This window comes from Cariama cristata, unplaced genomic scaffold, assembly GCF_000690535.1.
Source record: "Cariama cristata isolate BGI_N322 unplaced genomic scaffold, ASM69053v1 scaffold11692, whole genome shotgun sequence".
Taxonomy (NCBI): domain Eukaryota; kingdom Metazoa; phylum Chordata; class Aves; order Cariamiformes; family Cariamidae; genus Cariama; species Cariama cristata.
Genome location: NW_009605563.1, coordinates 6,268 through 16,343, shown reverse-complemented (window position 1 = coordinate 16,343; position 10,076 = coordinate 6,268). Strand labels below are relative to the sequence as shown.

Below are 10,076 nucleotides of genomic sequence, written 5' to 3'. Positions count from 1 at the left end.
TGGGCTTGGAAGGAATTCCCTAGAACATCCGTCAGTCGTTGAACTGACTTCAGAAGTCTTCAAAACAAGACTTAAAATGGAGCATATGAACAAAACCTAACTCTGAGTGTGAAAACTGTTCAGACAATTATATTTCGGCACCTGGAGAAGCTCACTGAGCAAAAAATGAGCAGCTTTTATGTTTGCTGTCACAACACAGTTCTTCTAGAAGACAGGGGTTTGCTAAGTCACTGACAGACTTTCTTAACATAGCTAATAGTCCCATAGGGATACACTGCCCTAACTAAAGAGTAACTTCAGGAGGTTTGTCACAGTGTGATACATCCACTTCCAGATGTGTTCAGTACTCACCTTCCCTCCATCAGCATTATACTCCTTTTCATCCCCTTCCAAAAGTCTGGCCAAGCCAAAGTCAGTGATCTTCACATGGTTTGGTGACTTCACCAAGACATTACGGGCTGCCAAGTCCCGGTGGACAAGTCTCCTCTCTTCCAGGTACATCATTCCCTGAAGGACAAAGAACAGCAAAATAATCTTAATGATTCTTATGTGATTTTTTAGAACTACTTTTCACTGTTGACATGTAAAATTTCTGGTTCCCTTATTAGTATTCACAATAAGAAAACGGCCTAGAGGGCAGAAGTTCAACACTGCCCTTGCTCTGAGCAGGAGGTGGGATTAGATGACCTCAGGTTCCTTTCAATGTGAACAATTCTATAAGATTATATGGTAATTGCCAAAGGAAAAAAAAAACAACAAAAAACCACATAGATATCTCCTTTGCTCCAGCGAGTTTAAAATCTGGAAACATACAACAAAGAGAAGAAATATTACGGACCTTATTTTCAGAGAGGAAATCTGAAGACGATAAAAAACAATCAACTTAGAGCCCCACAGAAATTAGACCAGACTGGGAAACAATCCCAGCTCTTCTACATTCCAGGCAAGTGTCTTCAATTCAAGATGAAGCTTCTTATCCATCTCCAAATGCGTTTTAAGTTGGACACAAATTTTCACTACCCTCAGTGGATTAGAAGGAAAACAATTCTTTATTCCAAGTGCTGCAACACACTTGCCTTTTCACTCCCTTAAAATTTTGCACGTAGTAATTATAATAAGACACTAGATCAATGGTCATTTTTTTTTATGAGCATACATATTCTGTTAGAAGTACTTTTGTTAACAAGCCCATCCAGCTGCCTTTATAGATAAGGTAACATACACTCAAGCTGCTTGGCCTTAACCTTATTCTTACTCTGATGAGAGACTAACCATCTACCATCAGTATGGAAGTTTGCATGATGCTTTGTGACACTGAGATGAACACCAAAGCTTGGTCTTACTAATTATATGACCCGCAAAGGATAGTCAGGCAGCATTACAAGCCTATAATTTCATTAAAAGGTATTTATGACATTAACCATCATTATAAGAACCTAGAGATGAAATTACACACTTGATAATTACCCTTTAGGTATCTCTTAATGTATTAGCTCTGTATAATATATATGGTAATTTTAAAAAGTCATTGCTGAATACCAAAGAGATCATATTATCCCATTATACAGATGGTAATTCAGAGAGTCACAGGTAGTGATTAAAATAACCAGATTACTCAGTATCATGGGCCAGATTTTATTCCCTTTCACAGCATAAGCAGCTCACATGTACCTATGCCCATATATACCAGGAGGACAATACGTATGGGTAAGCCATCACTCCCCGTCACTGGGCCAGAATGTAACCCTTTCTTGACAGAAAGTGGATGTCTTTACAAAAAGCATCAAGTGGAGCTCTGAACTGCTGTGGCTTTTAGGTGAAAAATTTCAGTGCAAACACCGCTAAAAGGTTTGAAAATATGTGGGAGAACATTTGGCATAAATACTATTTCATTTTTAATGTGGTAGGCTTTGCTGCAGTCAACATGACGGTGGTTTGAAAGGGGGCACAGGGACTTTTTGGCACAAAGCAAATGGAATTATTTTTTAAAAGCATGGCCAGTTGAAGCAAACACGCCCTCCTGTTGGCTGGGATAGAGTTAATTTTCTTCCTAGTAGCTGGTACCGTGCTGTAGTTTGGATTTAGGGTGAGAATAATGTTGATACCACAGGGATGGTTTAGTTGTTGCTGAGCAGGGCTTACCCTCAGTCAAGGACTTTTGAGTTTCCCGTGCTCTGCCAGCGAGGAGGGGCACAAGGAGCTGGGAGGGAGCACGGCCCGGACAGCCGACCCCAACCAGCCCAAGGGATATTCCATACCATAGGGCGTCATGGCCAGTATAGAAACTGGGGGAGTTGGCCGGGAGGGGCCGTTTGCTGCTTGGGGACGGGCTGGGCATCATGTGTCTTGGGTTTTATTCCTCTCTCTTTGTTATCTCCCTTTCATTACAATTATCATTATAATTATTGTTATATTTTATTTCCATTATTAAACTGTTCTTATCTCAACCCACAGGTTTTATCTTTTTCCAGTCCCTGTCCCACCAGGGGCGAAGCAGGGAGGAGTGAGTGAGCGGCTGGGTGGTACTTAGTTGCCAGCTGGGGTTAAACCACCACAACAGTGAGTCAGTCACACAACAAACACACCATGAAACCAGAGGCACAAGAATTACCATCTGAAGAAATCCAATCAGGAAAAGACAACACAGTCAATAGCAATGACGTCGTGTAATAGAGGAAAAGCAACCACAAAAGTGGCCCTGTAAAATTCAGACAGATTGGGAATTCATATAAATCCTGCTTCACATCTCTAACTGAACAGTAACCAGAAAGGGCTTCAAGGCAGTGTCAACGTTGCTCATAGCAAGTACTCTGGGAAGTAGGTGGAGTACAGCAACCTCCTGGTCTCACGTCCCTGTCCCCGGCGCTCTTGCAGCCAGCCTGCTGAGATGTCTGCAGGTAGGAGTCAACTACCCTGTCTGGACGTGCCTCAGGAAGCCACTGAGAGAGCAGCATGCCCTGGCTGTGTTGGGCAGAACAGGGCATGCCGGGCTCTGCATACTTTGTGGAGCGGTCTCTGGCCTACAACCACATGTTCAGCTTTGCTGCTCTTACAGACAGTGAATCTAATCTTAAGGGTGGCTTCAGAGTGCCCTTAAATATACCGCATAGTCGTTCCTCGCACATCTAAAATTATGCTGGTCCTTTGCAGTTCCTGAAAGTGCTGCCCTTGAAGCCAGGATTGCCTTCGTGCAAACAGATGGGTGCCCTTGTGCTTCCTCCAAACACTTCTCTGCTGCAGCTCACAATCTCTTCCTCCACCTTTCACAGCATTAAGCACCTCTCTTCACTCTTGCACCTTGCACTGCAAAAGAGCTCCTCCCCAAACAAAAAGTCTCAAGGTGCTCATTATGCTTCCTTTCTACTTAGTTTAGGAAATATTTCAAATTTTTAGAATGAACAGAAATACTTCTAAAACATCTTAGATTTGAGGTAACTTCCAATATCCTTATTTGGTCAAAATTCTCAATATCTCAAAATAATGTGGGGCTCGGGGGGAGAAAAGAAAGGTCCAAACCTGCCAACAGATTTTTTGTGGGCAGAATCTGGTAAGGACACAAGAACCCAGAGAATTTGATGAGAGATTTCTATTCGTATCAGAATACATTAGGCCAAAATAAAATTGTCATTTTTAATAGATTCATTTGCACCTATCAGCACTGAAATGATATGAAGATATTGCAGATTTCTTTTGGCAGAAATGAAGAAATGTAATTTCCGTCTTGTTAAAATCAAAACAGATGACTTGTACCAAGGCCTCAGTGTCCTGCCTGTAGCTAACGATGGCAGGAATGGATGGTAAGGCATCCAGAAACATCCTTCATTGGAAGAGTTAATCAATCAAACCCTTAACCACGCCTCCTTCGTCTTATTTTACCTTCTCTAGATATTTAATTTCCAAGCACTTTTTAAAGATGTAGGCTAACACTTTAGGATGTTTCACTGTTTATTCTACTCATTCATTCCCATTTATTTCAATCTTGTCCTATTATTTAATATCATCTTGGTAAGTTTATATTTTATTCAAACTAACTCATACTCTCACGAACTAGAAAGATATGTAATCACCAACTTGAATACTGCTCCTAACCAATAACACACCTGGTTTTCTTTTCCACCCTGGTTTTCTTTTCTATCCAGAAAGAGGGTAGAAAATAGCTGTCTGTGTATCATTGTACTTACAGTTTACTTCACCTCTGTCAAACAAGCTTCTCAGGGCTTTTTCCCACCTGTGTTATCTGCAAAGCTAGAAACAACCCATGTAGGGTTGACAGTTACAAAATCCTCTGCAGGTCCACAACCGGCAGAAATGTAAATCCTCTTAGGAATACCCAGTGTAAACATGTTTGATTTTCCTCATACCCCCTCAACAAGTTTTAAAGGTGGACCGTGGCAGTGTAAGAAAAAAGGTATATAAATGTATATATTTTCAATAAATGAGATTATACAAGCAGAAGGAAAACAAACTAAAAATGGAAATCCTACAGTATTCACTGTAGCAATACTGTCTAAACATACACTATGCCAAGAATCATCACTTGAAGGCATTTTTGAACCTGGCAGGAAAAGTGATCTATATTAATCTCTCCTTTTTTACATGACACAGACGTATGATACCAAAAAAAATGCCACCACCACCCAACAAGCCCATGATCAAATATCAAGAGGACATTTTATGAGAGTTACAAGACAAAACTACAAGTGACCCTAGACTGTGACAATGGAAAGAGATCTGTTTGTAAAAATGACACTTTAAAGCCCGACCCAAAAGACACTACACTGTGCCATTTGCAGTGTGATATGCGAGGCCGGGGAAATGAAGCGCCCTTCAGGACTTGTCTAAATTAAAGCTATGCAGATCCCATATAATTATCAAAGTATAAAACGTCCAGACAATAAGAAAACTCATACTCTAGTATATGCATAAGAACATCCACAATAGGCTGGGACTTTTATGCTGAAACCATCGAGAGGAAAAAGTTCCACATTAAGCCTTAAGGATCAGTTATCCCATTATCTCTGAGCCCAGATTCATCTCACGCCAACACAAGAATCAGCCATGACCTACCCGTCACTGACACTTCCTCATCACAGTCACGACAGAGGTTTCTTCACAGCGAATGTCATTAGAAATGCAATTACTGCTAGGATCCCTTAACATAAAATCACTCTCTGAATCAGTGCCTAATGCTATTAAGAAGTCAAACAGCCACTGCAAACAGCTGTAACACAGATAAGTTGAGGAAACCCCTCTGGAACTTCAGGATGAGCGAAGAAGAGCCTTTTATCTTTCACAACCTCACCCCTTACCCTCACCCAGTACCGGAGTCACGTACGAAGACAAACCTGGGCTATATGGATCTTTACTGAGACACACATAGCAGTAAAATCGCCTGTACCCTAGAGCCCTTCTACCCCTGTGTTTGTGCAGCTGTGAAAATGCAAATTCTCCTTTCAGAAGCAGACACAAACGCCCTCGCCAGGACTTCGATTGGTGTTAAAGGTCTTTTATCCTTGCCTACACGATTGCTAACCTGACCTGCCCACGTGCTCATACATTTCATACAAGGCTTGCAACAGCACCAGGGAAACTATTCGCAATGCTGAGGGGTAGAACAGGCTTGTAATAAGCCAAGACGGCTTTGTTCAAAGAAGGGAGGTGGTCAGGAAAGATGTAAATGGTCACTAGGAGCTTAACACCAGGGAGAATTTCCTGCCTGTCACTTTTCAGCCTGGATAGTTTTCTAGGTGATAACTAGCGGGAAAAAAAATCAGCAGTTTTACTAGCTGAGGTGAATCCTGCTCTCTACCCATCGGTTTACTCTCGGAGCTGGCTAGAAATAACAGAGAACAAAACCCATCTTGTTGAACAGACTAAAAGTTAGTCATTAAGAGCGATAAAAGAAGAAAGTCTTTCCCAATTTTATTACGGAGTGTTTGTGAAGTCTCCGAGACCATGGATAGACGGATTGGGTATAGGCATTTCAGGTACGGTCAGGTATGCTCATGCTCTTTTTACAAGAAAAATGGCAGACCTCAAAATGAGATAACACGTGCCAGCAACCAACTGCAGTGGGACAGTGGAAAGGAGACTCATGTCTAAAAATCCACGGGAGGAGAGAAGACAATGAGGCGGGACAGCTTTCTGATCTTTCCAAGTGCTGAACTGCAGTAGAAAGTGTTAAATTAGGTTCATAAAGTATTAGGACTTCTGGTGCTGCAGACATCTACAGAGGAGTATCATCAAAGGCGGGCCGGTGGTGGAAATAAAAGAATAAAGGGATGTTTTTAAAAAGCAAGACGAAGCTTTTCTGGAAAGTTATGGGTTTGTCCCCTGGTATCTCCTGCCTCTAAGACATGGTCATAATTTGCTGTTTTCTTACTTTACTACCAGTGTTACTTTCTGCTGCTGTCATTTGTCTCCCAGTTCCTGAGGGTAGTTTTTGAGCACAGCCTCCATTTGTACAGCTCAGAGTGTAAGAGTTGCAAGCACAGACTGTTTCAGATGCTCTTGTTTGATTTCCTTCACTTTTCTGGACTGCTCAGAGTCCCACCTCCCCACTGAGGATGCTTCTGGATTCGTTTCAAAGGTGACAGCTGCCATTCAGGGAATGTTCAAGTCTTTGAATTGCGTGAGCCTTGTCTCAAAGCTCTTGCCATTAGGTGCCTGTACCTCATTTCCAGAAAATAGGTGTTTATTACTCCGGACAGAATTTAAGCAGGTATATAAGTCATTAAGTGCAAAGTCCCTTTCGGATAATTACCAGAGATGAACTGAAGTGTGTTGAATCACTAACTAAAGTTTAAGTATAAACATATGTCTTTGCACGATGCAAGACATCATTTTGGAAGACAATTCAAATTAAAATATAAGTGTAAAGACCTTCACTTGCCCCAATCACTTCAGCAATACCAGCAGACAGCAGATGTACTATAAACACCTTTTTCTCAGTGTGACCTCTTGCTGTTTTCTATGATAAACATTATTATCTCCGTACATAGAGGGAATGTTGATCTTACCCCATCCAGAATTTAAGAGCAGCCTGCCTTTCTTCGATAATAACTTCCACCTATCAAAGCCAGCACACATGGCAGATTCATCAAATAGGTATGTGAAGGAAGAAAATTTCAAGTCCAACTCAAACCTCACGGACATTAATCTCCAGTCTTGGAGACTGCCCTCTTTTCATCCTAATAACTTGAGGCTCGCTTAATAACAGGAATCACTACAGAGAGTCTCAAATGATCATCTTTTCCCCCGCTTACCCCATGGAAAAAGTGTAATTTTACCTGGGGATAAATGCGCTTTCAAGGAAAACGCAGTGCCCTTTGTTGTCAGGAGCAACCAGAATCATCTAAGTAGCTGTTACTCCAGAGATAGCTGTGGGAGGGAAAAACTGACACTGCTCTGAAATACACTGACTCAGCTGCAGAGGTGTGATTTCCTACGGAGGCCTGCCTGGGAGCTGGGACTGGAGGTCATCCTCACAGCCAAGGGGAAGCGAAGGGTGCTAACTATTTCAGTCCAAAGCTGCCAGACTGAGCTGGGGACTCGCACCTTGTGCTATGCACACCTCCGCCAAGGATTTCTGAAAATGTCTGGAGTTCTGCCAGCTCCGGTAAAGCTGGCAAGGGAGGCCCATTCCTGCATCCTGGGCTGTGATATAACCCCAAATATTTAGGTGTTCAATTACTTCCCATTTATATAGGGTAAGTTAATAGCTCACTCTCTTTTTGGTAAACAGTAGACAAAGACAGCCTGTGTGATAGTAATATATTTCTTCCCATCTCCTGTTCCCTTGACTAAGCGCTGTCGCTCAAGGCTTCTCTTCTCCAGAGTTTACTTGAGTTTGAAGCAATGTGCTATTCGCCAGTAACAAGCTGTATCCTGGGGTAAAAGCACTCCTATCTCAAGCTGGTCGTCTTTAGACGCAGCCTTAGGATACAAAGCTGATATACCGAGCTGGATTCTCCTACAGCCGCTTTGGACCTGTCCACCTGACCAGGACCAGACAACTGAAACTTTGCTAGAGCTGTACTCCAAGCTGGTGTGACACCAGCAGTGTGGATGCTGTGTATTCATGCCTGCTAATATATCCCTTTTCTCACAGTCCTGCTGTGACATTGCTAAATGGTTTCGGACTACACAGTATAGAGTACACAGAAGCAAGCCCAAGATTATCTATTTGTACTTGACTTAAGAGGCAGGATCCCAGTGCAGCTGGGTTATTACCCCTACGGAAGGATAACCAGGGCAAATACAACTCCTGCACAGGTAACTCAAGCTACTTCTGCCGTGGAAAGAGCTAGCGGTGATGTTTTGCACACCAGTTAGTCTTACGTCTCTCCACTTGTGGATCACCCAGAAGTACAAATTCTTTCTGCTCACACATGGGAGTGTGATCACACATTTTCTTACGTCTCTCCACTTGTGGATCACCCACAAGTACAAATTCTTTCTGCTCACGCATGGGAGTGTGATCACACATTCACTGATTCAGCTGAAGCACAAAATCGAGATGATCTGGCTTCATATGAACCACAGGAGGACAAAGGCTACCTGTGGCAGTATAAACATGCTGGTTACTCACCGAAAGAACAAGTCTGGAAAAAAAAAGTCTACATCAGATCTTTGCTCTGCATCATGTGGCTGCTGCACTGTATTTGTTCCAGTAATAGGAATCCTAAAGCCTGATTTACTGCACTGCTGAGCTATGGCCCAAGACACAAAATAAAAAAGACGCTAAAGCATAACAGGTCAAAACAAAGTCAAGAAACAAAAGGGAAGTTGGCTATGAGGCTAAAGTTTAGATAAGAATTACAGGAAAAATGCAGGCTATTCCCAAATGACAGGTGATTCATAAAGGGAGAAAGAGTAGAAAGAAACAAGAGAAGTATGTTCATAAGCTTATGACATTTCAAGACTTAATTGACTGGGCTGAGCAGACACTTTGATGGGCCCAGACCCACTGCAATCCTAAATTAAAATCTCAGGTGTGTCTTCTCACCCTTTCAGAGCACAGATAAATGACTGGTTCAAGATTCTGAGGTTGTGGGGTGCTTAAAATTAAGTTATCTATCCTGAGTGTGTTTTGGAGTTCCTCGGGCATCACCAGAAGGGGAGTTTGTTCCACTGTCATCATCAAACGTGTCCTTTGAAATCCTGCGAAAAGTGAGAGTTGTCTCACTGGCTCCTGCAAATTATGCAGATATCTAGATTAGGTGGTGCTGAACATAAAGAGTCTGTGAAGCACTTCATGTTCTTCTGATGAAAGATGTTATATAAATACATTAAGTAGCATAAGCAATGAGATGCAAAACAGCTATTTCAACACTGCTCATACTACACGTGCCTCCAAGTTCTGGTCCTACCTACAGTCACATCTGTGCAGCTGCTACATGGGCTGTTCAGGACAGGAGAAAAAAAAAAAGGTTCGTTCTTATGAATGACATCCCTGAGGGAGGGAACTGTGGAGTTGCATCTAATCTCCATTTTGCAATTAACTCAAGACTATTGCCACAGTGCTTCCTTAAGACAGCTGGGTGCAAGGTGCTCTCCTATGCCAGGCTACATTAGTCTCCTGCAGTACCTTCTCCCTGTTCCCAAAGTGCTCAAAAGGACAGGGATGTTCCCTGTAATCTCTGAAGAAAATCACAGCTCAGCTTACGGTACTGCAGCCCAAAGAGGCGAGTGAAATTGTAGCTGGGCTTATAATAAGCATATCACCGGTGAGGACATAGTAACCTGGATACAGCTCTTTGCCTCTGCTCCTCACTAGGCCAACGTAGATGCGATGCACAAATACACGTTGCAGCAGAGACACACCAAGAGAGTTTCTGATGCTCCAATTACTGAACAGGACCAAGAGCTGTAATAGGAAAAACTTTAATAAAGTCAGGGACTCATGGGTAAAGGGTCACCCCCAACACTTTGCTAAGGTACTTAGCATCTGACGCCTCCCTGCTAGCTCTGCGGTATCCGCTTCTCACAAGGGCTTCTGGAGGTGAGCACACAAACGAGTCAGGTGTTTTCAAGAGACTGTCCTTTGGGGGAATTGCCCCATGGAGGAAGAGAAA

At 42.6% G+C, this 10,076-nt stretch overlaps 1 protein-coding gene across 1 annotated transcript in view; it reads right to left on the bottom strand.

Moving 5' to 3' along the window:
* Window positions 1-507, bottom strand: part of LOC104158386 (receptor tyrosine-protein kinase erbB-4-like) — a gene marked incomplete at its 5' end in the record, with an annotated part of 30,376 nt that extends 29,869 nt beyond the window's left edge. The window contains one exon of the mRNA XM_009696016.1: window positions 352-507. Coding sequence (XP_009694318.1) covers window positions 352-507 — 156 coding nt within the window. The remainder of the gene's footprint in view (window positions 1-351) is intronic.
* Window positions 508-10,076: the final 9,569 nt, after the last annotated feature.